The sequence below is a fragment of the Myotis nattereri genome (genome assembly GCF_964212035.1).
Source record: "Myotis nattereri genome assembly, chromosome: 4".
Lineage (NCBI taxonomy): Eukaryota > Metazoa > Chordata > Mammalia > Chiroptera > Vespertilionidae > Myotis > Myotis nattereri.
The window spans coordinates 82,961,110-82,988,157 of record NC_138079.1 but is presented as its reverse complement, the minus strand read 5'-3'; the positions used below and the strand labels follow the sequence as shown (position 1 = coordinate 82,988,157).

At 53.5% G+C, this 27,048-nt stretch overlaps 1 protein-coding gene across 1 annotated transcript in view; it reads right to left on the bottom strand.

Annotated features, from left to right (window-relative positions):
- LIMK1 (LIM domain kinase 1) overlaps window positions 1-26,764 on the bottom strand; it is a 28,572-nt gene extending 1,808 nt beyond the window's left edge. Inside the window, exons 1-13 of the mRNA XM_081090438.1 lie at window positions 26,542-26,764; window positions 24,698-24,794; window positions 18,127-18,265; window positions 17,674-17,783; window positions 16,098-16,304; window positions 9,327-9,432; window positions 9,062-9,228; window positions 7,765-7,948; window positions 6,844-6,930; window positions 6,378-6,509; window positions 5,184-5,243; window positions 4,894-4,959; window positions 1,991-2,147 (exon numbers count right to left, since the gene is read on the bottom strand). Coding sequence (XP_080946564.1) covers window positions 1,991-2,147; window positions 4,894-4,959; window positions 5,184-5,243; window positions 6,378-6,509; window positions 6,844-6,930; window positions 7,765-7,948; window positions 9,062-9,228; window positions 9,327-9,432; window positions 16,098-16,304; window positions 17,674-17,783; window positions 18,127-18,265; window positions 24,698-24,794; window positions 26,542-26,596 — 1,567 coding nt within the window. The 5' untranslated portion in view covers window positions 26,597-26,764. The remainder of the gene's footprint in view (window positions 1-1,990; window positions 2,148-4,893; window positions 4,960-5,183; window positions 5,244-6,377; window positions 6,510-6,843; window positions 6,931-7,764; window positions 7,949-9,061; window positions 9,229-9,326; window positions 9,433-16,097; window positions 16,305-17,673; window positions 17,784-18,126; window positions 18,266-24,697; window positions 24,795-26,541) is intronic.
- Window positions 26,765-27,048: the final 284 nt, after the last annotated feature.

The window sequence follows — 27,048 nt, the reverse complement described above, 5'->3', positions numbered from 1 at the left end:
CCAGCAGGTCAGGACCAGAAGGAAGATGCTCTGCCCCTGACCCTACCAGGGCTGAGAAAACTTTGGGGGGTGAGGACAAGAGCCCTGGGGAGGGGTACCAGGCCCAGCTTGGTCACTGACAAGCTGTATGATTCCAGACAAGTCATGGACTTCATTGTGGCCCTGAAAGACAACCACGCCAAACCCCTGGAACCTGTGAATGCTACTTGGTTGAAAACAGGGTCTTTGAAGATATGATTAAGGTTTTTGAGAGGAGACAATCCTGGATTATCCAGGCAAGCCCTAAATACCATCAAGCCCTAAATACCATCTTATACCTTATAAGAGAGAAGACTCACAGAAGAGGAGGCAGCGGCCATGGGAAGGTGGGAGCAGAGATTGGAATGATGTGGCCTAAAGCCTGGAAACACCAAGACAGTTGCCTGAAGCAGCAAGGAACGAACTCTCCCCTACAGTCTCTGAAGGGAGCACAGCTCCACTGATTTCAGACTTCCAGCTTCCAGAACCTTATATAAGAGAATAATATTTAAAAAAAAAAAAAAAAAGCCGAAACCGGTTTGGCTCAGTGGATAGAGCGTCGGCCTGCGGACTGAAGGGTCCCGGGTTCGATTCCGGTCAGGGGCATGTGCCTGGGTTGCGGGCATGTCCCCGGTGGGAGATGTGCAGGAGGCAGCTGATCGATGTTTCTGACTCTCTATCTCTCTCCCTTCCTCTCTGTAAAAAATCAATAAAATATATTTAAAAAAAAAAAAAAAAGAGAATAAACTTCTTTCGTTTTAAGTCACCCAGTTTGTGGTAATTTGTTACAGCACCTTCAGAGCTCTCAAAGCTTCAGTTTCCTCATCTGTAAAATGGGAAGAATGCCATCTACCTCATGATGCTAAAAACAATCAATATAGCCACTCATTTACTGAATGCTACCTAGTTTATAACCTTATCTAATCCTCACACCACCCCTTAAAGATAGGGACTGTTAGCCTACTTTACAGGTGAAGTTATTGGGGGGCTATGTTAACTTCAGTCAGAGCCGGCGCTGAGATGACTCCTAGTCTGCCTGTCCTGACCCTGTGTTTGCATGCCGCCTGCCTGTGGAGGGGCTTTACAATCCATGGTCCAGGCCAGTGATGGTGAACCTTTTGAGCCCGGCGTGTCAGCATTTTGAAAAACCCTAACTTATCTCTGTGCTGTGTCACATATAGAAATTTTTTGATATTTGCAACCATAGTAAAACAAAGACTTATATTTTTGATATTTATTTTATATATTTAAATGCCATTTAACAAAGAAAAATCAACCAAAAAAATGAGTTCGCGTGTCACCTCTGACACGCGTGTCAGGTTCGCCATCGCTGGCCTAGGCATACACAGGACCACAGTGTGACAGGCCTGATTAAAAAAGGAAGGGAGTGGGAGAGAGGGCATGTCCTAGGCGGAATGACGGCATGACGGCCCTCAAAGATGTCTGTGGCCTGAGCCCTGGAACTTGTGAATTCACTGCCTTATATGGGACTGTGCAGAAGTGATTAAGGATCTTGAGGCGGGGGGTGGGGGTGGGGGGTCGGAGATCTTGGATTATTGGGATGAACTCTATGTAGTCACAAAGGTCCTTATGAGAGGGAGGAGAGTCAGAGTGAGGGAAAGAGAAGATGCCAGGCTACTGGCCTTGATGGAAGAAGGGGCCACCACCTGAGGAATGAGTGGCCTCCAGGAGGTGGAAGAGGAAGGAACAGGTTCTCCCCTAGAGCCTTTAAGAAACCAGCCCTACTGACACCAACTTAAGCCCAGTGAGACTTAAGCTATTGGACTCCTGACCTCCAGAACTACACAAAAACTTGTATTTTTTAAGTGTGTGGTAATTTGTTACACCAGCAATGGGAAAAGGACCCAGAGAGGAAGCGGAGGGGCCGAGGAGGCCAGGGCTTGGGTGGCTGCAGCTCTGCCTGGGACCCCGGGGTCCCAGGGAGATGGGACAGGTGGGGCCGCCCACTCACCATTGATCATCTCGGGCGCCATCCAGTAGGGGTTGCCTACCACCGTGTAGCGCTTTTTCCGGTCCGGCTTCTTGAGGCTTCGCAGGTCTTCCGGCTGAGTCTTCTCATCCACCATGAGCCGCGCCAACCCAAAGTCAGCCACCACCACGTTCTTGTTCTGGGGTGACGAGAAAGCAGGCCCACACTGAGCATGGTCCCGCCACCACCAGCTACCTGCTCCTAGCCGGGACCCCACACCAATCCACAGCCAGCCAGAGAACATACCTCTGAGAGCGGGGGCTGCTGGTGGGCTGTAACCCCATTGCTCAGAGGGTCTCAGGTGAAGGGTAGGGACCGCCTTCCTTCCCCGAATCTCTCTACTCTTTGCAAATGGGGCTGCCCAAAGCTTCAGAAAATACCAGGGTGGCCCCACTCCCCTAGTTATTTATCTCTTAATTCTCCAACAATCTGATACATGTTACCTTGCAGATGAGGTGACTGAGGCCCAGAGAGGTTAAGAAAATTGCTTAAGGCCACCCAGCGGGTCAATGTTAGGACTGGATTCAAACCCAGGGCTCCGGAGCCCCTGACTCGACAGTTTTAGGGTTTGTAGGCGCCCCTCCCAGGGCCCAGCCTGGACCCTGGCAGAGCTGAGATGCTGACTGCTGTGTTCACCCAAGATGGTAAAATCAGGGCTGGAATCTCCTGAGCGATGAGGGACAGGCAGGGAACCCTAGGGCACAGGGCCAAGTCGGGGCTGGGAAGATCCTCCGAGTGCCCCAAGGCCCAGCCTCAGGCTTGGTGTCTGGGGCCCTGGAATTCTGGAACCTATGTGCCAGGTCCAGGATTGGCCACTGCTGGGTGGTCACTGAGGAATGGGCACAGAGAGGCTGAGGGGCAGGGCCCCAGGCAGGTGAGTTGGAGCCAGGCTTACTCTGAAGGGGAGGACTCTGTGCTGCCTTTGGGGGCAACACAAATGTGAACGAACAGTCGCCTGGAGAAAACTCGACGGAGATGGCGTATGGGCGAGGGGATGAAGTGCATCCTGGGCCCACCTCAGTGAGGCCTCAGGGGACACAGTCCTTCTCAGGGCTCCATCTCCGTCTTGACCTGGGTTCCTCATACTCCTGGGCAGTGGTTCTTGAAAGTCAGTGTCCATTAGGATTGTTCAAGGGCTGGTTCCTGCCCCATCCCTTTCAGAAGGTCTGAAGGGGGGGGGGGGCGGGTGGGGGGCGGGGCTCAGGTCTGTGCACTTTTGGGAAGTCTCACAGGATCAAATGGTACAGGGTTCTGCAGATCCTGCTATGGGAACAGCTCTAGGGAAACCAGTGAGGGCCACCACCAAATTCTCAGAGGCCCCAAATTGTAGACAGAGTTTGGTTGTGCATAGATGGATTCTGGGGACAGGAGGCTCAGAGCTCTCATCAGGTTCTCAAAGGATGGGCTGTGCTGTGGGACTGAGGCGGAGACAGGTCACCCTGTTCTCACTGTGCCCAGAAACACTGGCCGGACCTGCAGTGACACCCGCTGCCAGCAGGGGCAGCCTAAGCCGGCTCCCTGGAAGGTCCATGAGTGGATCTAGCCCAGGGGTGGGCAAACTTTTTGACTAGAGGGCCACAATGGGTTCTTAAACTGGACCGGAGGGCCAGAACAAAAGCATGGATGGAGTGTTTGTGTGAACTAATATAAATTCAAAGTAAACATCATTACATAAAAGGGTACGGTCTTTTTTTTCAATAGTTTTATTCATTTCAAACGGGCCGGATGCGGCCCGCGGGCCGTAGTTTGCCCACGGCTGATCTAGCCTCACCAACCTCCCTGGGCTCACTGCCCACTGTTCCCCACAGCTTAGAAAATCCCTGTTGCCTGGACATTCCCAGGGGCTGAGACCCCCACTCGACAGTGAGCAACTCATGGCTTCCTGGATGTCATACTGCGGGGTCTTTGCATGTCCCGCGGCCACCATCAGACACTCTTCCTGTCCTGAATTCACTGGACAGACACCTGTCTGCAGAACCTCCTCCTCGGGGACGGGCTCTCATCCTGCCTGGAGTGTGATGACTCATGGCCCCAGCAAGTTCATGTCCACCCAAAACCTCAACATGAACCAAAGTGGAAGTAGGGTCTTTGCAGCCACACTTAGCGTGAGGTTACACTGGATTAGGGTGGGCCAAAATCCAATGACTGGTCCTTACAAGAAGACACAGATAACAGAGGGAAGAAGAACATGTGAAGATGGAGGCAGAGAATGGAGTGAGGTAGCTACAAGCCAAGGAACGCCAAGGAGTGCCAGCAGCCACCAGAAGCTAGGAGAGAGGAGGGGCCAGATCTTCCCTCAGCACTAACCATGCCGACACCTTTTCTTTGGACTTCTGTCTTCCTGAACCCTGAGGACACACTGCTGTCACTGTGAGCCATCCAGCCTGTGGCACCTGGTTATGGCAGCCCCAGGAGGCCTCTCCAGCTGGGCAGTCACTCCCTCCTGTTCTCTGCACACAGCCTTAATCACTACCCCCTTAGGAATGGCCCCTCAAAGCCTCTTTCGGAAGCCTGCCCTGACGACCCAGCCCACATGCCCAGGCCCCACTCTAGACCCACAGCCGTGAGAGCTGCCTGGTGTAGGCCTGGCCACTCTGCTGTAGGCTGTTCTCTGTGAATGCCACTCTCCTGGACCTTTACAGTTTACACATCAATTTCTCCTTCGTTGACTTGTCAGACCCTCTTACAACCTGCAATGTCAGTGGCTCCGAGAGCTGGAGCCACTCTGCAGGTAAATGGCACGGTGAGGTCTGTTTGCCTCCTGGCCTCGAGCTGCTTCCCCCCGGGCTAAACTGGAGTCGGGGCACCTGCCCAGGGCCAACTGAGGCTGAGATCGGTGGGCAGGGCCCCTGCTGTCCCCTCCCTCCCAGGCCCAGGCCGCTCACCTCACGGACCAGGCAGTTGTGGGAGTTGAGGTCCCGGTGGATGATGTTCATGGAGTGGAGGTAGGCCTGGGGGAGGGGCACAGAGGTCAGGAGGTGGCGGCGCTGAAGGACCCCAGCCCTGGCCCTGGAGGCTCCCACCTCCCATCCCGCCCCATCAGGCTCTCCATTCGGTCCTCTCTGTTCACTCTCAAAGCTTCCTTGTGGAATTTCACATCAGCAGAGAGAATGCTTTTATAAGTGGGGTTGGATCACCAGCCCACGCCCCATAGTCAGAGCCAAAGCCTACTCACCATCCCCGAAGCAATGTCCTTGGCAAAGCTCACCCTCTGACTCCACGGGTACTGGCTGTCCTGGGGGCGGGGAGACCATGGCCAGGAAGGGCCAACAGGGCCGCAGTGGGGGACAGAGAGGTGAGAGAGAGGCGGGGGGGGGGGGGAGGGGGCAAGTGTCCGAGAGGGGCTGATGACCCCACTCTCTTCTGCACCCACACTGTTCCTTCTAATGGCTGTGGGAGTATAATTCAAACAATGTTCTAGCAGACCTGATTTCAAACACTAAGTGGGGGTGGGGAGGAGAGATTCCTCCGCAGTTCCTGATGCGCCACCTCTCAGAAAAAAAACTCTTTTTACCTCCTACAAATCCCATCCTTTCAAGTTTTTAAAAAATCTGAACTGACTTTCATGGACCATCAAAGATGGGCCTGGTGAGGTCACCTGCCGCGCACGGGCCAGCCATATCGCTCAGGAGAGCAGGGCTTTGGGCTCGTCATTTGGGGAAATAACTTCTTCTCTCACCTCATCCCCTGGAGGCCTCCAGAGGGAGGGCGAGGACATCAGAGCATGTTAAAGACTCAGTGCAGTTAGGAAGCCTCCGTGGTACGTCCCCACAGAATCCCCTCTGAGAAGTCATATCTGCTAGGAGTCCACAAAGTGACACTCCGGCAACACCAGGTAATTCGACCGAGGGGGGCGGAATCAGCGGTGGGCGCGGGAGGGGACAGGAACTCGAGGTCTCAGGGTGACGCTGTAGCCCTCACACTGGACCCCAGGGGCGCTGCCAGCAGCACAAAGCGATGAAGTACCCCTCCAAGCACTTTGCTTCCAAAGGTGGCTTTGCAATTTTTTCCAAGCCCTTAGTTCTGAATGTTATGGAACATGGCAAACAGTACAAATGATCTGCTTTCACCAGAAGCAAAACAAAGGTCCCCATGAAGAGGTAACGGGAGGGGCCTCTCAGGTGTTTGACCTGTGGCAGGTGGGCTGGGGCTGGCCTGCGGCCCTGCAGGATGGCCAATTCAAAGCCCTCAGCATAGCTGCCACCCTTCTCTGAGCCTCAGCTTTTCTCCGGCTTCAGATGGAGTCAGAGCAACCCTATTGGATTCTGAATCGGGGTTTGGAGGGTCTTTTGAGACCAGAGGCCCACCCCACCGAAGGGGGGTCAGGCCCAGAGGGGAGGTGCCTTGCGTGGGGCAGCCCAGCACTCACCATGCTCTTGATGATGCCCCGCAGTGTGCCCCCCTTGATGTACTCGGTGATGAAGTTGAGCCTCTTGTCCTTGTAGAGCACCCCGATGAACTTGAGCACATTGGGATGCTCCAAGCATCGCATGACCTTCACCTGGCAGGGAACAAACGGGCTGTGCATACATCTTCTTCTCCCTCCTGTCCCACCAGAGGCCACAGACAATGCCAAAGACAGGGGACCCTCCCCGCCCCATGGGGCGCTTACCACACCCACTGCCACTACTGTGCTCCTTGTTGGAGCTGCTCCCCCACCCCCAGGGTGGCCCTGCCTTTCTTGCCCTCCTGGCAGATACTGTTTCTACTTTCGTCGTTTGACTTGAGTGTCATCCTCTTGGGACCCTCTGCCACCCCTCCCAATGGTGGAAAGGTGGGGGCCACAGCCTGTACCAGAAGTCTGGTGAAGAGAGAGTGCAGCTCCATTCACTGACCTCCTTGAGAAATGTCCTCTGCGTCTCCTCGTCAAACCGGATCAGCTCCTTCATCACCATCACCTCACCTGTCTCCCGGTGTGTCACCTGCGTGGGGACACCAAGGCATGGAGACAGACAGACAGAAGCTCTGCTCTAAGCCCAACTTGCCGAGGCCCCCTCCCTACCCCAGGACTGTCAGGGAGATAAATAGTCGGCATCAAGATCTTCACAGACATTTCATGTGATGTCCTGGCCCTCAAGGGCGGCAGAGCTTAATACCGTTACAGATGAGGAAACTGAGGCTCAGGGAGGTTTCCCAGCAAGGCTCAGGGTCACCCAGTTGGCAGGGAAGGAGGTGGCTGGGCTTGGGTCCAGGACCGCCTGACCCAGAGGCCAGCTGTCTGCTCTGCTGGGCTGTCTCCCAGAGGTGGGATGATGGCTTTGCCAGGGACTCCTCCCCTGGCAATGGGACCAGGGATAAGGGCTGGGGGCCAGGGCCTGTCTGGACAAGGGCATGTGGGCAACCTGACCAGCACCTTTTGTATAATCCTGAATCCTCTAGCCTCGTCATAGCCCGTGACATGAGAGCCAGGGAAGGACTCACGTCTCTGCTGGGGAGAGTGTGAAGGGGAGAGCAGTCCCGAGCCCGAGTGGGTTGGCATCAAGCTCAGTATGAGGCCTTCAGGGTGTGGCTGGGCTGCCCTCCCAGCTGCCACCTCCCAACAACCGCCTCCTAAAGTTCTGGGTCCATCTGGAGTAGGCACCCTTCCCCTCACTAGCTCAAGGAGGCCCAGGTGGAGGAGGCTGGCTTGGGAGTCTGGAAGCCCCTTCCATGTGGCTTCCTGGAGACACTGGGGGGAGGAGGGAGGACTGATAGGTTGCACCTGCCTGCCGCCCTGCTCCCACTCTTGGCCTGTCCATGCCCGGCATGCCCTGTACCTTGATGGCCTGGCCGAAGCAGCCCTTGCCCAACACCTCCCCGTGGATGAGGTCCGACGGCCGGAAGATGCGGTGTGGCCGGCAAACCACACGCAGGGACTCGGAGCGTCCCAGGTCCCTGCACTGGGAGGCAGGGGAGCCCAGTGAGCCGGCACCCGGAGATCGGTCGATGCTGTAGCTCCTCCTGGGGGCACACACACATGGCCAGTGCCACCAGGGGGCAGGTGGACACCTGGCTGAGGCCCCCTGGGGGAGGCTAGGCCTCGGCCTGCCCCCTTCCTCTTGCCTGTCATGCTCCCATCTAAGTCAGTCTATGCATCATCATCCGTAGCACAGGGCAGCTCTCCTGAGGCGGCCACAAGACTCTCCCCTCATCCTGATGCCAGCCCTGGTGTCCCATCCTGTTTGGCCTTCCTGTTTGAGGCCCACTATTGTTCAGGTGCCCTTGGTAGGAACGTTTGTCCTGGGGCTGCTCTGCTTGGTGGTGCTGGGTCAGACACTTTGTCTTCTAGCATTTGGGTCCGGGGGCCAGAAGCAGGCGACCTTCCCAAGTAGCCCATAGCCCTGCCACATTGGTGGCCCTAGAGGGCGGCATGAGCTCCAGACAAACACAGGTGGCGAGGAAATACATAACCTCAGCATCACTATTTCTCAAGAGTAAGGCTGTCCCCCTGCCCCCTCCCCAAGTCTTTATCAGGAGTCCTGAGCAGGCCCACAGGAAGTGCAGTGAGGATCAGGCTGCTTCTGGTTTCTTCCTCATGTCCCCCAACCCCCTGCAGGAGGGTACAGGGCACCCCGACCTGGATCACTACAACAGCCTTCTAGCTACCGCTGGTCTTGGTTGCCTTTCCACACGGGGGACCAGAGTGGTCTCTGTGAAACATCCCTTTGTTGCCACACCCTTCAGTGAGGCCCTGTGGCGGGTGGACAAGGTCCAAGGACTCCTGCCACATCTGCAGCCCTGCAATTAGCTTCTGCCTGGAACCCGCCCCCCCCACCAAACCATCCCCAAAGATCCCATCATCCTGAGTTACGTGTGGGCTGCTCCTTGCAACCAAGGTGCTGGTCCACCCTGGAAAGCTCGGTAATCCCAGCTGGGGGAGAAGCTTCCACCTACTTTCCTACTTCTCACTACCCGTCCTTCCTCTCATAGTCCCCAGCGCCTTTTGCTGGCCTGCTTTTCTGTAGGGCTGACTCCCTCACAGACTGGGCGACTGGAGAGTGGGAATCAAGTCGCATCTGGAGGCCCAGCATCAGTGAAAGTACCCAGATAACACAAGGTACAGGGCTGACTTACAGGACAGGTTTCTGCCGGGCAGAGCTGCCAGCCTCTCCACTGGGAGTGTGAGCTGGGGAGCCCAGGGGGCTGGGCTCAGGGCCCGGCACATGGCCCAGCGTGTCGTGGGGGTCGTGCTCAAGAGTCAGCTGGAGCAGGCGGCTGGTTTCCTGGATCAGCAGATCAATCTGTGGAGAGCAGGTGTGTGGACAGGTGAGTCCCAGGTGGTGGGGGCGGGCATGAAGGCACCACCTCCAATCCTGCTTACCAGACTCAGGACCCCTACCTCATCCAGGGGCACGTTCCGAATGGGTGTGCCATTGATCTCCAGGATCCGGTCTCCAACATGGATGGAGTTCTTCACATCTGGGCTCATGCAGCCTGGGTCCACGCTGTGGGCACAGAGCAAGAGCAGCGGTCAGACTCCTGCCCGCCCGCCTGTCCTCTAGAGCCCTGAGAGGAAACCCAGGTGGGTTGGTTCTAACTTGTGTGACCAGTAGATGGCAATGGTCCAGAACTCTGAGTTCTGGTTTGGTGAGAATTCTGTCATTAATTACTGATGTCCCCTGCTGTGTGAAACTGAAGAAAGGTGGCACTCCCTAGCTATTTGCTGCCCCACACCAGATGCTCAGGGGCTGCTGTTCAACAGTGTGTTGTCTCTGCCATAGAGGACAGGCCAATCCTCCAAACTTCCTGGTACGCTTGGGGCAGACGAATGCCATGAGGGTTAAAAGGGTCTGGATTCACTGGCTTCCTACCTGACTCCCGAACTTGCCCTGCAAGATGAGGTGAAGGCTCCCATTCCTCCGGAATCAGCGGCAAGGAGCTCGAGGCCTGCCCTGAGCCATGATTGCAGAGTGGAGATGGGATGACGCCCTCGATTAGTTGGCCATAAGCTAACTCATGGAATGGCCAATTTGCCAAATTTAATCGCTTCTTTTAACTCTTTACTATTATCTGGTTTTCTTTTTGTCTTCATAAAAGCTTTTTAAGGAATGCTCACTTTACCACTGCCCTGAGATGGGGAAGGGTAGGGGTTAGGATAGAGAGGAGACTGAAGACTTTAAGGCAGTAGTTCTTAACCTTGGCTGCACATTAGAATCACCTGGGAATCTTTTTATTTAAATACATTTTTTATTGATTAAGATATTACATCTGTGTCCTTATCCCCACGTTATCCTCTACCTCCCCACCCCCGCTCATGCCCACCATGCCCTCACTGCCCCAGCCCCCCCATGTTGTCCATGTCCCTTGGTTAGGCCTATATGCTTGCATATAAGTCCTTTGGTTGATCTCTCCCCTTTACCTCCACCCTCTCCTACCTTCCCTCCAGGACCCAAAAGTCCAATCAATGCTTCGCCGTCTCTGGATCAGTCCTTGTTCATCAGTTTATGTTGTTCATTATATTCCACAAATGAGTGAGATCATGTGGTATTTATCCCTTAAAGAATATCCTTCAGCATTTCATATAATCCTGGTTTGGTGGTAATGAACTCCTTTAGCTTTTCCTTATCTGTGAAGCTCTTTGTCTGACCTTTAATTCTGAATGATAGCTTTGCTGGATAAAGTAATCTTGGTTGTAGGTTCTTGGCATTCATCACTTTGAATATTTCTTGCCACTCCCTTCTGGCCTGCATGGTTTCTGTTGAGAAATCAGCTGAGAGTCGTACGGGTACTCCCTTGTAGGTAACTAACTTTTTCTCTTGCTGCTTTTAAGATTCTCTGTCTTTAGCCCTTGGCATTTTAATTATGATGTGTCTTGGTGTGGTCCTCTTTGGATTCCTTTTGTTTGGGGTTCTCTGCGCTTCCTGGACTTGTAAGTCTATTTCTTTCATCAGGTAGGGGAAGTTTTCTGTCATGATTTCTTCAAATAGGCTTTCCGTATCTTGCTCTCTCTCTTCTTCTGGCACCCCTATAATTCGGATGTTGGTACGTTTGAAGCTGTCCCAGAGGCTCCTTACACTATCATATTTTTGGATTCTTTTTTCGTTTTGCTTTTCCAGATAGGTGTTTTTTGCTTCTTCGTATTTCAGATCTTTGACTTGATTCTTGGGATCCTCTCGTCTGCTGTTGGATCTCTGAATGTTATTCTTTATTTCAGTCAGTGTATGTTTAATTTCTGACTGGTCCTTTTCCATTTTTTTGGCATTCTCATTAAGATCCTTGAAGGTCTCACTAAGTTCCTCAAAGGTTTGTAGAAGATTCTTGAATAACCTTATAACTGTGGTTCTGAACTCTATGTCCTCCATTAGTTTGCTTTCCTCCATTTCTTTCATTTGTGACATGTTTCTTTGTCTTTGCAGTTTTGGCTGACTGCAAGGAGCCACTGTCTGTGCTGGAGACACCCTTATGTGTGTGGGTCCACCCAGCAGGGGCTACAGCAATATCAACAGACTTCTCCTCTTTGTTTGGAGTTTGGAAGTTTTGGAACTCTCTGATTCACTGCAGTTTGTTAGGCTGCAAAAGCGCAGGTGCTGAGGAGAGAAGAAAATGGCGGAGGTATAGACGGACGTGTCCCGTGCCTTGTCCAGGAGCAGATAAGGGTGAGCAGCTCTGTTCTTGGCACCTCTCCCCACCTACTCGGTCTCAATGTGCTTTTTTCTTTCCTTCTAGTTGTAGAGCTTCCACTCGATCAGCTTTCCCGTGGTTCTGGATGATAGCTGTTTTGTCTTATAGTTGTGGTTTTAATGTTGTTGTGGGGGGCAGCACGTACAGGTTTGTACCTTATGCCGCCATCTTAGTTCCGATCTGGGAATCTTTTTAAAATCCTGATTTCTGGGCCTCGTCCTCCTGAAATTCTGTTTCTTTGTTACTAATGTTGTGGCCCCACCCCATAACAAAGAAACAGACTTTCCAGAGGATGAGGACCAGAAATCAGGATTTTAAAGATTCCCAGGTGATTCTAATGTGCAGCCAAGATTGAGAACTACTGCTTTAAGGAAAAGAGATTCATAAAAAAATTTCATTATCAAGAGCATATTTACACCTGGAGCTTTTCTTTATATTGGAAATCCAGGCAATCAATACAGAAGGGAGAACAGTTAGGGAATCACCATTTTGTAGCCATCATGGTAATAAGTAATACAGATAAGAATCACCTACGGATGCCAGCACCATTCGGTGAAAGGTTCTTGGGAACAGGATATTTACAGAGTCAAACCTCATAAATGACTTATTGATTACATTACAAAGGGGGGAAAATCCTTTACAGCAGAGAGGATTATCAAAGCTGACATCCCCAATAAAGGGCATCCTGTGTACGATGCACAGAGAAGGACACAGCAGCACTTATCAGGCCAAAATGCATAACCGAAATCTAATAAAGAGGAGACATCAGTCAGACCCAATGGAGGGACATCCCACTTAACAACTGACCTGCACTCTTCATAAACGTCATGGAGGACAATGAAAAGCTGAGGAACCGTCACAAATTAAGAGACTGAAGAGACATGAGGACTCAGTGAAACGCATGATCAGGGACTAGGTCCCGCATCGGGGAACCTGTTACAAAGAACGGTACTGAGACACCCGGCAACATCTGAACATGGATTGCGTCCTGGATAAAAGTACCGTATCAATATTAAACTTCCTAAATGGCATGATTACAAATAAGATACAGTTGATAATTATGTAAGAGAATAGCCTTATTTTTAGGAGAATGTCGGAGTTTTTTGGCAGGGAGGAAGGGTCAACGATCTCTGTAACTTACTCTCAAATGATTTAGTAAATAACAATATGTACATATATAAACATAAATCAGTATATATGTCTAGACATACATAAATGTAGAGGGAGATGCACACATACACCCCAAATGTGGCAAAAAATTAAAATTGATGAATCTAGGTCACGCAAACCTATGACACGCGTGTCAGAAGTGAAACGCGGACTCATTTTTTTGGTTGATTTTTCTTTGTTAAATGGCATTTAAATATATAAAATAAATATCAAAAATATAAATCTTTTTTATACTATGGTTGCAAATATCAAAAAATTTCTATATGTGACACAGCACCAGAGTTAAGTTAGGGTTTTTCAAAATGCTGACACACCGAGCTCAAAAGGTTCGCCATCACTGATCTAGGTGAAGGTTGTATAGGTGTCCAATATACTTATTATTTTAGCAATTTTATGTAAATTTGTAAATGTCAAGATAAAAAGTTGAAAAAAAAACCCCAATGAATACATTTTCATTAACATAAGCTTCTCATGGATAGAGCCTGAAAAATATATTCCTTAGACTTCTCTTCTCCCTTCCTTCAGTCTCCTGTTAAGGCAGCAGGGGGCTGGGTCAGAGATAAACTTTCCTTAAAATGCTGCTATAAACAAAATGAAAAGTGGTCAACTAAGACTCGCTTAAAACAAGTAAATCCGGTCAGCAGCCTTTGGGCAAGCTGGGAGCTTCTGAGAAGGGGTGGCTCTGCAGAAATTGGAAAGCAGATGTTGTCTGGAAAGAATGCTCAGCCAGTAAGAGAGACAGGGGGGAGGTGCCATTGGCTCTCCATTTCTAAAATTCTGCCTGGTTGTCAGGGACCAGCTGGTCTGGGAGTTTCCCCATCTCTCTCACCAGTCTGTCTGCTTACTTGTGTATGTAAGGCAGCTGCTGGCCTGGCTGATGCTCAAGGTGGGGGTGGAGATGGAAAGGCAAGCCTGCCAGCATCCTCCTTCCCCAGTACTACCTTCACTTCTTAGGCATGGTGCCTGGTACCCAGCAGGTGTGTGAGAAAGTTCACTGAATCCAACGGAAGCTGGCACTTGGTTCTCATGTCTAGATGTGGTGACATGGGAGACATTTAAAACTACTTCTCAAGGAGTCAATGAACTCCTCCGAGAAATCTTAGAAGGCTCCCAAGTGTCCCACTGCCTCATTGTTCAAAGACCCCCAAAGCCCATAGAGGACAGGGAGTTGCTCAATGTCACAGTGAGTTGTCAGTGAGCTGGCTCCCTAATCTTCATTCCTTCTGGCATCTCAGACCTTGTCTACATCCTTTAGATTTTTCTTTAGGGATGATCTGCTACTACCAAATCTTGGTTTTGCCTGCCGTACCATGTCTATTTCACCCTCATTCTTAAGGATATTTCAAATATAGAATTCTAGGTTGATGGTTATTTTTTGCTCAGGGCATTAAACATATCATTTCACTGATTTCTGGCTTACATGTTTTCTATTGAGAAATCAGCTGTCAGTCCAACTGAACTTTTTCGAAGGTAATTTCTCTATTTTCTATGGCCACTTTGAAAGTCTTTTCTTTTGCCTTTCGGGTATTAATTTCACTAGATGGGGTGATCCATTGGTGGATTTATTTTTATTTTGCTGTTTGGGATTTACTGGACATGAGTCTGTGGATAGGCGTCTTTTATCAGTTCTACGAAGTTCTCAGCCATTACATCTTCAAATAGTGCCTCTCTCCCATTAGTTCTCCCTTCTTCTGGGATGCCAAATGGATGATCTGATCCCCTCACTGTCCTCCATATGTCTTAACCTCTCTTTCCCAGTTTTCATCTTCTTGTGTATCTTTTTGTGTTCTCTCTTCTGTTTTAAACTGAACTCTATTGCTAAATGCTGGAATTAATATTTTTGTTTTAATAATTATATATTTCATTTCTAGAGGTAATATTTGTTTCCTTTACAAATTTATTACTCTTTACTCATTTTTCAGGCATCTCTTTTTTATGGAAACATATTGAGCGTAATTATTTTATACTGTTTCTGATCATTCCAATATCAGAAGGTTTTATAGGTCTGGTTCTGCTTCCTGTTGTTTCTGCTGACTCTCGCTCACAATGCCTTGCTTTCTTATATACTAGTATATGTTCAGTGAATTTTGACTGAATTGCTCATCATCCTTGAGACACTTATCTAAGTAAATTCAATGAAGCCTGGAAGTGGGTTTCAAGGCTTGGGAACAGCATCAGCTGGGAAGAAGCATTTTAAACTTTTACAATTTTGTCTTAAGGCTTTCTGAACCACCCAGACATGAATTTGGTTTGCAATCCCAAGTGTATAAATTCTTAGATTCCCTCTCCCCTTCCATTCAGGGTTCAAATCAGTTTATTTTACAGTTCTTGGAGTGGGGGGTGGGGGTGGGGGTTGAGCTGATGGAAAGTGTGGTTTATTTTTCATTCATCCTCACCTTGAGACCCCTTTTGGGATTCAGAGTTTAATGGGGGAGGGAGCAGTTTTATTATTAGATTAGCCTCCTTAGCAGGTCAAGGCTTTGAGAGACCCAGCCATGAAAGGACTTGAAGGCCCAGTTGGTGCTGCTCAGTGGTTGAGCATCAACCCATGAACCAAGAGGTCCCTGGTTCAATTCCTGATCAGGGCACATACCTGATCAGGTTGCAGGCTCGATCCCTAGTTTGGGGTGTGCAGGAGGCAGCCGATCAATGTATCTCTGTCATAGATGTTTCTATCTCTCTATCTCTCTCCCCTCCTCTCTCTCTAAAATCAATAACAACATATTTTTTAAAAAAAAGAATAAAGAAAATTGAAGCTTAAGTTCACCCAATTTAGATTTTTCCCTCAAGGCATGGCTACCTTTAGTATTCTGCTGATATCCCTGGGCTCCCTCCTTCACTTATTCTTGACGTGGTTACTTTTCTTTCTTATTAGATCAGGTGTAGATCCAATAAGAAATTATTACTTATTTTTTAAAATATACATATATATTTTTAAAATATATTTTTATTGATTGCAGAAAGAAAGGGAGATGGATAGAAACATCAATGATGACAGTGTATCATTGATCGGCTGCATCCTGCACGCCCCTCACTGGGGATCGAGCCCACAAACCCGGGCATGTGCCCTTGACCAGAATTGAACCTGGGACCCTTCAGTCCACAGGCCGACACTCTAGCCACTGAGCCAAACCAGCTACGGCTGTGTAGTGGTTTTTAGACGAACTAGGCATCTGGTATACCAGGCTGTCAGAGCTGGGCTCTATATGGGCCTATGTGATACTGTTTTCAGAGCCCCCAGTCCCAGAGTTGGCTCCCCATCTAAAGCATCCATGGCTATAGCCACACCACCTGCAGCCTCAGCAGGCCAGCCACTCACCCTTGGACGCGGACGGTGTGGGAGTGCTCCGTGCCACAACCTGGCGGGCCATGAGGTGGGTCGATGGAGACTGAGAGGCCACGTTTGCCATGAGCTGTGGCTGGGATGGAGACTAGGGTGACGGTGTGGGGCAGGTGAGAGCCGGGGGAGTCGGGCAGGATCTGCTCGATGACGGGGGTCACCACAGTCTGGTAGTAGCAGTGCCCGCTGCAAGAGTCACAGGCAGTGGGGACCCAAAGAGTGGGAAGGAAAGAGCATCAGTGATCACCAGCATCTCTTCACCCCCAAGTCCCAGTTCCACCACCCTGACTGCTTCCCATGGGAGGAGGAGGATCTGAGCATGTGCAGCCCTGCCTGTGCTCCTCTTTGATGGTCATTCTGGCTTTGCCTACCCGCTTGTCACGGTATAAGCTGACCAGAAAGAGGACTGGAGTTAAGTCCAATTCAGGAGTAAGTCATTAAATGTCCACTGGGATCAAGCCATGCTGCCCTTGAATCCAGTTTTATCAGTGTTACGTAATAAAAAATTTCTCTGGTCTTTGTCCCTGGTTTCTGGGAAAGAGACTCTAAAGCAGTGGTTCTCAACCTTCCTAATGCCGCGACCTTTTAATACAGTTCCTCATGTTGTGGTGACCCCCAATTTCATTGTTACAAATTGAACATAATTAAAGCATAGTGATTAATCACAAAAACAATATGTAATTATAGATGTGTTTTCCGTTGGTCTTAGGCAACCTGACCCCTGTGAAAGGGTCGTTCGACCCCCAAAGGGGTCGCGACCCACAGGTTGAGAACCGCTGCTCTAAAGCCTTGGAATAAGAGTCTTTGTTTTTCCTGAGTCCCTCAGACCACACCCGAGTTTATGTTAACAAGATGATTCAGGATGGGGGCTAGTCACCAAAAAGACCAGCCTTGTGATTAAAAAGTTGGTGCTTTGACCCAGTTCAACCTCCGAGAAGGGGAGGGAGTCTGGAGACTGAGTTCAAGCACGTGTCCAATGATTCTATCCAGTCTGCCTACATAATGAAACCTCAGTAAAAACTCTGGTGATGCTGCGGTGGGGAGTGGGGGTCACACGTCCTGCTCCCATTGGGGGGAATGCATAGAACCTTTGCTTTCTGGACCCTCTTGGGCCTTCCCCTTTGCGTTACTTCATCTGGCTGGGTTCTGATTCATTTGTATCTTTTATAAAAAACTGAATCCTAACTTTAGAACTTTCCTGAGTTCTGTGAGTCATTTAGTAAATTATCAAACCTGAGGGGGTTGTGGGAATTCCTGATCTGTAACCAGCTGGTCTGAAGTGGGAGTGGCCTAGGGACCCCTCAACTTGTCTGAAGTGAAGGTGGTCTTGTGTGAGGACTGGGCCCTAAACTTGGAGGGTCAGTGGTCGGCGCCAGTAATACAACAATAAGAAATCTGAGGCTTTCTCAGTGTGACTCTCATGTCATATTTCCCAGTCACTCCTACGAAGCACATTTACTAATACTGCCCCACATGGGTAGGGAAAGGGCCCTGGTATGGGAGACCTGTGCTACAGGGGGGCACGGCAGACTTGGACAGGGGCCAGGGCACTCACCAGTACAGCTTGGAGTGTTCCACCAGCGTGTAGGTGTCCCCGTCACCAATGAAGGTCCCACACGTGAGGCAGATGAAGCACTCGGGGTGGTACTTCAGCTCCCCCGCCACCTGAAAGGGAGGTGGGGGGACAACCCAACTTAGTAACCCCTTCAGCTGCCCTATCTCCTCTCCTCGACCTTCTCTTAGAAGGGCAACCCCAAACAAACCTTGAGGGTCTGGTTGGCCAGCTGCCGAGCTCCTGGACAGAGCTGGCTCTACTAGTAAAGGTAGGGGGCTGAGGGATACAGACAGACAAACAGGCTAAGAAGGCATGGGGGGAATTAGAGAACCAGTGAAAAGAAGAACGAGAGATGATGGGAGAGAGATCTCAAGTAGGGAAACCTGTGCGGACACGGACGGACACACACATACAGAGCAGGTGAGACATGCGAGTGGGGCAGGGGGTGCTCACCATGACCAGCCCCTTGGTGATGTGTTCCGAGCATCCGTGGCAAGATTCGCCATAGCGGGCCCAATAGTCTTTCTTGCAGAAGAGCTGCCCATCCTTCTCATAGTACTGGTGTGAGAGGGGCGCGCTGCATTCACAACACCTGGATGGAAGAGGAGCCGGGCTTAGCCTGGCCACGCCAACCCTCTCCCACAGCTGGGCCTGGTCACAGTCTATAGGCACCTTTGTGAGAATTGCAAAAAGGTGTGCCCTCTGGGCAGCGACAGCCTGCACTGGAGCACAGGGCTTACCAAGTGGAGTCAGGGATGGATTCAGCCCCCTTGGCCAGAAGTCTCTCTGTGCAGTGCACAGCCTGCACAGCCACCCAGAGCAGTTCTGCACCCCAAGTATCTGGCTACAGTGCTGCTCATCGGAGCACCTTCCCTTGTCATGTAAGAACGATGACCCAGAGAGGGCAAGCGACTAGCTCTTGGTCATGGAGAGTGTAATGGAACCAGGGAGCCCAGGACTGAGTTGGGGATCCTAACAAACCATGAGCCCACTCCTCTAGACGCTTCCTCTCCCGCTCCTCTTCCCCCACCCAAGCAATTCGGAGGCAGCTCGAGCCAACTGACATACATAAAAGTGACCTGGTGGAGCTGTGAAGATCTACTAAGCTAGCACCTTCCCACTGTCTTGGTTAAATTTATTTAATCCCCACAGGCCACCACGAGGCAGGCATGGGCATTCTCATTTTAGAGAAGGCATATGAGCTTCAGAGCATCGGAACTGCTCGTCACACAAAGCTACTCCGGGTTCCACTAAGGTATGAGGCAGGAGTTCAGCTCAGCAGAGACCAGGCAGGATCAGTTTAGACAGAGGATCTGCTGGTTTCCTAGACCCGTCAGGCCTACAGGTGCTGCCAGTCACAAGGGGAATTAAAGGGCAGCGCAGCATCGTCCCTCCCTCCACTTCAACCAGAGCCCTAGGCCCCCCACCTCCCTTCAGAAGAGCAGTCCTGGTGTATGGAGGATCATCAGGGCCACAACCCCCCTGCCCCATCACCAGGGGCTCCTAGGGAAGCCAGGCTGGTGGGGCTCCTGAAGAGCAGATGGGGAGGAATGAAGTTCTAGCTTCTTGGTGTCATCCCACAGGCCTGGAGCTAAACTTCTTGCCACCCAAGTGTCTGTCCCAGTGGAGTAGGCACCCACAGCCCAGCTAAATCAGGAGGAGCAAATGCAGAAATGTGGATCCCAGTGAGCCCTCAGGGGCATGTTTTCAAAAGACTGACCCGGGTCCTAGGGGCCAGGGGACACACATGCAGAGAATCCATCCAGTCCGGCTGTTTGCCTCTCTGGGTGATGGGCCAAGGTCACACAGGTACTGAAGGACCAGGCTCTGAGCTTATGGCTCAGCAGGTAAACAATTCAGGAGAGAGGGGGTCCTGAGTGAGACAGCCCCGTCCCCAGGGAACCCTCCTCTCTACATAGTCTGCTTTCATAGACTGCTCCTTAACTAGGGAACTGGGGGTGAGGAGGGAGAGGGCAGCAGCCAAGAGTACTGGTGGGACACTGTCCCTTTAAGGATCCAGCCAGTTCTCCATTGTCCGGGAGCCCGGAGGGGTGATTGGTGGGGAGAGGTCAGGGCAGGAAAGGCACAAAATGCCTGGATTCAGAAACAGCGTGGGGAGTGAGATGCACCCAAAATGGGGGTCTGAAGCCATTTCCCTAAGAGAGAGGAGTGGGGAGGGAGGGACTCGGGAGACCTCCCTGGGACATGAGAGGAGGCAGCGGAAGCAGCATCTGGACTAGAGCCATGACGTCATCCGCACCCCCCACCCCTTCCTGCCCTGGGCCCCGCAGGGGGCGGGCATCTCACTGCGGAAGGGGTAGCGGGGGAGGCGGAAGGGGTGGGGGGGAGGTGCTGGAGAAGCGGGTTCTGCAAAGAGGCGGTGCAGACACTGCACCATGACCGTGGGGAGGCCCCCCACGCTCTGCGCTGATCAGTGATTCACTTCACCCTGCCGCGGAGCAGGCACATCACGACGTAACACGAGTGTCACCACAGGCGTGCCACCACAGGCGTCTCCCCCTCACTGCCAGGCTGCCAGGATTCAGGAAGTGGGGCTGCCTGACTTCGGGTGGGTGGGTTGGCCAGGAGCTCTTCTCCCTCCTGCAAACTCCTACTCCTTCACAAACTCCTACGTAGCAGCCCTGGAAGACCCGGCCACGCGACTACGGCCTCGCTGACATCCAAGGGCTCTGTAAGGGCAATCGCAACCTGGTCACCACTTCCGTGAAACCTGCTCAGAGGCCTGGTTAGGTGCCCCCTTACCCCAGCCTGCACAACCAGCCTTTGTTGGCCCACCATTAACGGGCAGGGGCACTGAGGTCCCCAGCCAGACATCCACAAACACAGAGCCCCAAAGAGAACGTAAGTGGTTCCCACCAGAGAGAGACCTGCTCTATGCACTCCATCTGGAGCAGTTTCCACCCCCAGCATCCTCAGAACTGCTCCAGGGCACCCCAGCTGGCCTCTTATCTCAGACAGGGGACAGGGGCCCCCCATCTCAGATAAGGATGTAGTCCAGGCTCAAGCAGCAGCTGGGTGGCTGGCATTGTGGCCTCAGTGGACCTTTGCTCAAGGAAGGTACTCAGGAGCCCCTAACCCTGTCCATCTCTTCACCCTCAGGTCCACATCCAGCCAGGAGCCAGAGGAGGCAGGTGGGGCAGGCAGGCCTGGCTCTTAGGGGTGCCCTACATATGCCCCTGCTCCCACAAAGGATGTCAAGAGAGGAGCGCCAGGTACTAAGGGTGTACAGAGATGGCCCAGGGCCAGAGAGGAAGTCCTAGAGGACAGCTGTCTGTCTGCCCCGAACAGGGTACCCCTCCCTGAGAGCAGAAGACAAAGCTAGGCTCAGCCACGGGGGAGGGCATGAGCACGCTGGGCTGAAAGGCAGTGGCAACCTCTGCAATGACAGGTCCATCCCTCCCCTGAGTACACTCTACCCAGGCCACATCTCCAGACATCAGAGGTGAAGGAAGGGCAGCTGGAGGACCAGCCTCATGGAGAGACTATACCAGAAAGGCCAGAAACTCTAGCAGCGGCCTGCTTCCCCTCCACAGGCGGCCAACAGTGACCAGGAGTTTCAGTTCTCCTGTCCCACAGCCTGGACCCAGGTCGGGTTGTCCCACAGTTGCCTCCAGCCCCAGACCTTACACCAGGGACCTGCCTGAGGTATGGGGCAGGCGGGAGGGGCTTCCACTTACTTGGCCCCTCTAAAGAAGTGCCTTCTTCTCGGGGCTGAGGTCAGCATCCTTTGCAGCTCCCCACAGCTCCAGGGGCTCTGGAGGCCTACGGGAGTGCACAGGCAGGGTGGGCCGATCAGCCGCTTCCCCATCCTACTCCAGGCACTCAGGATTGGAGGCTGCAGAGGGTGGGGCTAGCGTGGCCACCAGCATGGGAGGAGAATGCAGCAATGTGGGTGCCGGAGGACTTGGTCTGAGCCCGCAACAGGAAGCAGTGGAAGGGCCTTCTGCCGGCACTCTAGTGCAGGCAGGGTGGCTGTGGCAGTCCCTCTGCCCACAGCCCAACACACCGAGAAAGGCATCCTCCATGCTCTTTGGCCTCCACTTAAAGGCAGTGAGGGCTTGGGGCTCTCTGGGGACAGGGACAAGCTCAAAGTAGCTGCTTCTTCCGGTGCTGCCCCCAAGAGAACAGAGGTCGACTTTCACGGACAATCTGTGCTCTTTGCCTGAAAGGTCCCCCAAAGAGGGGGAGGCTGCATTCTGGCTCTGGCTCCGACCACAGTGCCAGCTGCATGCTCACCGTCCTCACCCAGCCTCCGGGGGGATGTTACCAGAGCTACAGCAGCCCCATGGCTCATGAGCGCAGGCTGCTGGGAAGGGACATCCCAAAGGCAGCAGCTGGGCCAAAGGGAAGCCTGGACCACTCCAGGCTTGGCTATAACCTTCCAGAGGTGGGGCTCACAAGGGTTGGGGTGCCTGGAACAGAGAAAGGGAGGGCCTGGGGTGACAATGACCTCCCAGTATTAATGCCAGAGGGCACCCTGTGTGCCCACAGGAACTCTCCCACGGCAAGGCCTCAGAGCTCATGGCACTGAGAAGCTTCCAGAGAGAAACCAAATAGAATCAGAGCCTTGGGCATCCCACTGAGAGCCAGATTGGCTGCCTATTAGCCATGGGGACCAGGCAAGCAGTGACTCCTGTCTGAACTGCTTTCCAACTGTCATGGGATGTGGGCACTGTTGGCATCACCAGTTTTAGGGGCTGTTGGGAGAACCACACCACAGGGTCAGAACACTCATGCAAGCCACACTATGAAACCTGTGGCTCTTACTACCTACGGGCTCTCCCCACTGTGGGAGCCTTCTCTGTGCCTGTCATGCCAGGGATAGCCCAAACATGCCTCCTTCCTACTGCCCCCACCAGGGGCTTCACCCCTCTCCTGCTTATGCAGGGCCGGGGCCCTTTAAAGCTAGGTTCCATGCATTCTGTGCCACTCCTCTACTCCTGTGGCTTCCACAGCTGTACTCATGGCCCTTCCCCATGTCTCCCAAAGCTCCATCTCCCTCCCCACCAGAGGTACAGAGGCCCCTGAAGTTCTTCCCCTGATTTCTCTTGGCCCCATCTTAACCACCCCCACGCCCCGTCCCCGGCCATCTCAGTGCCAGCCCTAAGCAGCTGTTCTCTCTGGCCCTCTCACCTTTGACTGGCCTCAGACCACCTCAGCCAGCTCTGGGCAGGGCACTGCCACCCTGGATAGTCCACCACGCCTCTAATTCAACAGGGATAGGGCACAACTCATCACTAACCCAGCCCCTGACTCCACCAGAGCCAAGAGACCACCACCCTCCCCAGCACCAGGGTAAAAACCAGACCACTTAAATTCAGCGCCTGCCATTCACCAGCCCCCAGCCCCAACCCAAGGCCCCTCACCTCTTCAACTCTGCAGTGATTTGGAATGAGACAGACATAGATTCAAGTCCCAGCTCTAGCTGTTGCAACTTTCAGTGAGTTACTTGATTTTTCTGAGCCTCCATTCCTCACATACAGGCTGGGCAAATAATGGTACTTCATTCAAACCTTATGTCGAAGGTTTAATGAAGTGACATTAAAAGAGTGCTCAGTAAGTGGTGATTAATATGACTAAAACTTGCCATACATTGGCCCTTCTATATCTCCAATTCTCTCCACTCCTAGTCACTGTCTTAAATCAGGCCTCAAGACCCCTGAACTACTGTGACGGTCCATTCTCTGCCAAGTTACCATCTGCACTGGGACAGCACTTTTCAGTAGCTTTCTGCCCACGTCCCTCCCTTGCTGTCTGCGTTCTGAATCCCCCTGCTGGCTCCCTATGACCCTCAGAAGGTGCTTATCATGGTGTTCAGGGCCCTTCACAAATCAATCACAAGTCTGCCTCCTCACTGCATCCCTCCACTCAGTCTATGCCAACCAAATGAGCTGTTCCCGTTCCCTCAACTGCCCACGCCGTCCCACCTCCCTGTCTCAGCGCCTGTGGTTTCCTCTGCCTACTGAGAATCCCTTGCTGCCCTGAAGACCTCCTTCTGAACACCTGCCTGGGAACAGGCCTGGTGCCTGCCTCTCTTCTGGCCTCACTAGCCAGTGGTGTGGGTGGTGGGTATTCATTTCACTCATTGGCTGCATGACTTTGGTCAAAAGAATTAACCTCTCTGTGTCTCAATTAATGGAGGACAATGCAATATCTAACTGTCCTTACACCAGTGCCTGGCCCTTACTAAACTGTAGAAAATGTTAGACATTATTCTTAAAAAGGAAAAAAAAAAACTTTGTCAGAGGTTCCCACTGACTAAAATAAACTCCATCAGCTGGTGGTCGATACGCTGACCCTAGTGGGGCTTCCCAACTTCCCTTTCCCTCCTTCGCAATGCATTTCCACCTGATTGGCTGTTCACTGGCTGAGCCAGGCCCTGTCACCATTCCACCCTTTGCACCTGTTGGGTCCTCTGCCTGGAATTCCTTCCTGCCTGGAATTCCTCCCCATGTGGGAAACCTCACATCCTTTGAGACCCCAACTCTGGCTCTAGAGCCAACTCTAAGGCTATGCCCGATCCCGCTTCTAATTATGGTCCTGTTAGGTTGCCCATGTGCCCAGCCACAGTCCTGGCCCCTGTCTCCAACACACGGGAGTTAGTGTCTGGGCTATGCATCTTCACAACCAGCCTTTGGCCTGGTGAAGGAGTCCCAACTTTCCTCACGGCTGGGTTTGTCTCCCTTCCTCCTCTGGAGCATGCGCACCCAGAAGGCACGGGGCACTGCTTTCCCCTCCTTCTGCCTAGGTTGTTGCAGGGCTTGGTGATACTGGTGGAAAGACAGGTTTCTCCTCTCCTCGCCTAAGAAGTCTAGAATGACAAAACAGAGAGGCCTTCAGGGATCTCTAGACTATTTAACAGATGGGGAAACTGAGGCCAAAGACTTGCTGGAAGTCAAGAGACAGCACCAGGGGAGTAGACAGCTCTCCCAGAATGCTTGCTAGCCACTTGTCTTTGGCAGGTCTTGCTTAGGGCACCCCACCCCTGCCCAGCCCACCTTACCTGAAGCAATCTGCGTGCCAGTCAGTGTTCAGGGCCTGGAGGTACTGGCCATCATAGATCCTCTGGCCGCAGCTTGCACACACGGGCAACTCGCTTCCTGCAGGGGTGGTAAGGGAGCCAGGAACCATTCTTAGCGGAGGCCCCCGTTTGGTGCAGGACAAGCCTGCCCTGTCAACCCCACATGCACCTGCACAAATACAAATACACATACACACACACACACACACACACACACACACAGGGCACCCAGGCTGGGCAATCGCTGTGCCAAAGGAGAAAGGAGGCAGGTTTGAGAGTCCTGCTGAGACCTTGGCGAAATTATCAAGACTCTCTAGATCTCAATGTCCCTGTCTATAAACTGACTGTAAACTGAAGAGGATCAGATGTCCACTCGCCGGCAACAGCATTCTTCAACTCAAGGTAAATGGGGAGTAAGAAAGCCGCAGGGTTTAGAAATAAGGCAGCGGGTGACATTTTTGTCACAACTCCTTTTCTCCCCTGCCTGCCCAGAAAAAGGAATTAAGAAGACCCTTCAAGCCCAGGTAGGGATTAGCTAGGACTAGACTGGTGCATTCTGGATTGAAACCCCTGGGAGGGGAAGGGCAGGAAGCCCAGAGGGGCCAGCCCCAAATGAGCTTTGGCTACGTTCTGGCCTGACCAGAGGCTGGGACTGCAGGGCTGGGCACTCCCAGACACCTGCTCCAGGGAGCCTGGCACCTCCACTAGGCATGCTTAGTCATCCTTGGAGCCTGGCATGGTTAGAACTGGGGTGGGTCCTGGAAGGTCCCCCAGGCCTGCCCTTCCTCGTTGTATGGATGGGGAGACTAAGGCCTGGAGAGGTGAAGGCTTGCTGGGTCCCACAGCAGGCTCCCCGGCCACAGCCTGTGCCTCCACGAGGACCCAGGGACCCATGGCAGGGGCAGAAGGGCGATGGTGAGGTGGGCCCTTGCTCCACGCAGGCCTTCAGGGGCCTGGCGGGCAGCCAGGTGGACGGCAGGGCTGGAGGGTCTGCCTAGTCAGGACCAGGTGGGCCTATGTGATGGTGCAGCTGAGGAAACCCTGGGAAGGAGACCCGACCCTGCTCTGGGCTGGGGGAGTTTGGGGGAGCCCGGTCTTCCTACCCTAACTGCGGTGGAGTCCCAGGTCTTGAGCCCCAGTAAGGGGAAGGGGCTGGAGAGGAGGCTGGGATTAGTCATCCTCCCGGCCAATACGAGGGAGTGCGGGCGCTCAACAAACTGCCAAGGACTCCAGAGGGTTCATCGGGGCTCTGCCCATTGGGCCCCCAACCCCCGGTAAGTGGGGGGGGGGGGCAACTATGCGGCCCCCACCTGTACAGGCGGGGAAACTGAGGCCCAACGGCGAGCGCCTGGCTCAAGGTCACGGAGCCAAGCAGGCGCCAGACGGCAACTCGGACCCAGGGCTGCGGCTTCCCCAGAACCGCGTTCTTCCCAGCCCGGGTTAGAGACGGGGTGCGGGGTCCGGGGGCAGGCCCCGGGTGGGCAGAGCACGCGGCTGGCGGCCGGCGGCCGGGCTGGGGTCGGGGGGCAGTGCCTGAACCTCCTGCCGGGTGGTCGTCGGTCGGGGGGCAGGGGAAGGCGGGAAGAAAGGCAGGAGGGGCTCCCCCCACGCGAGGGCAGCCCACGCCGGGCGGGAGAGGGGAGACCGGGGAGCGTGTCAGGGAGGGGCCTGCGGGCTTCGGAAGGTCGAGCTCATCCCCAAGGAGGCAGGGGCGCGGCCTCGCGGCAGACCCGGCCTCCGCAGCGGCCCGGCCCGGCCCCCTCCCGAGCCCCCGGCTCCCCGCAGAAGGCGCCTCCACCCGCCCGGCCGGCCCGCACCCCGCGCACCTTCCTCTCCCATACGTTCTTCCCTCCAGGTGCAACAAAGTAGCGTCAACCTCATGCACTCGGCGGGAGGCGGGGCCCGGCGGCGCTGGGGCTGGGGGCGACCCGGGCCCCGCGAGCTGGCCCGCAGCCGCCGCCGGCCCGGGAGGCGGAGGCGGAGAGAGCGGGCCCGGCCGGGGTGGGCTCCGGCTGGCGGCGCCGCGGCCGCCTCTCGGACACCGGCTCCGGCACCGGCTCCGCGCCACGGCCGCCTGGGGATGGAGCGGAGGGGCGGGCCGGGGCGGGGCCTCCGAGCTGCGGCAGGAGGCGGGGCGGGGAGGCGGCCGAATTGCCCTGCGCGGCCCCGCCCCGCGCCCTCGCGGCGCCCCGCCCCCGCCGACTCCTCCGCCCCTTCATTCATCTTTCCCGAGCGACCGCTCCCCGCCCGGCGCCCTGGGGCGGAGAGGCGTAAACCGAGAACCGAGGCTTAGACCGGGCAGCCGGGGCGAGTTTAGAAGCCCCGAGAAGGGG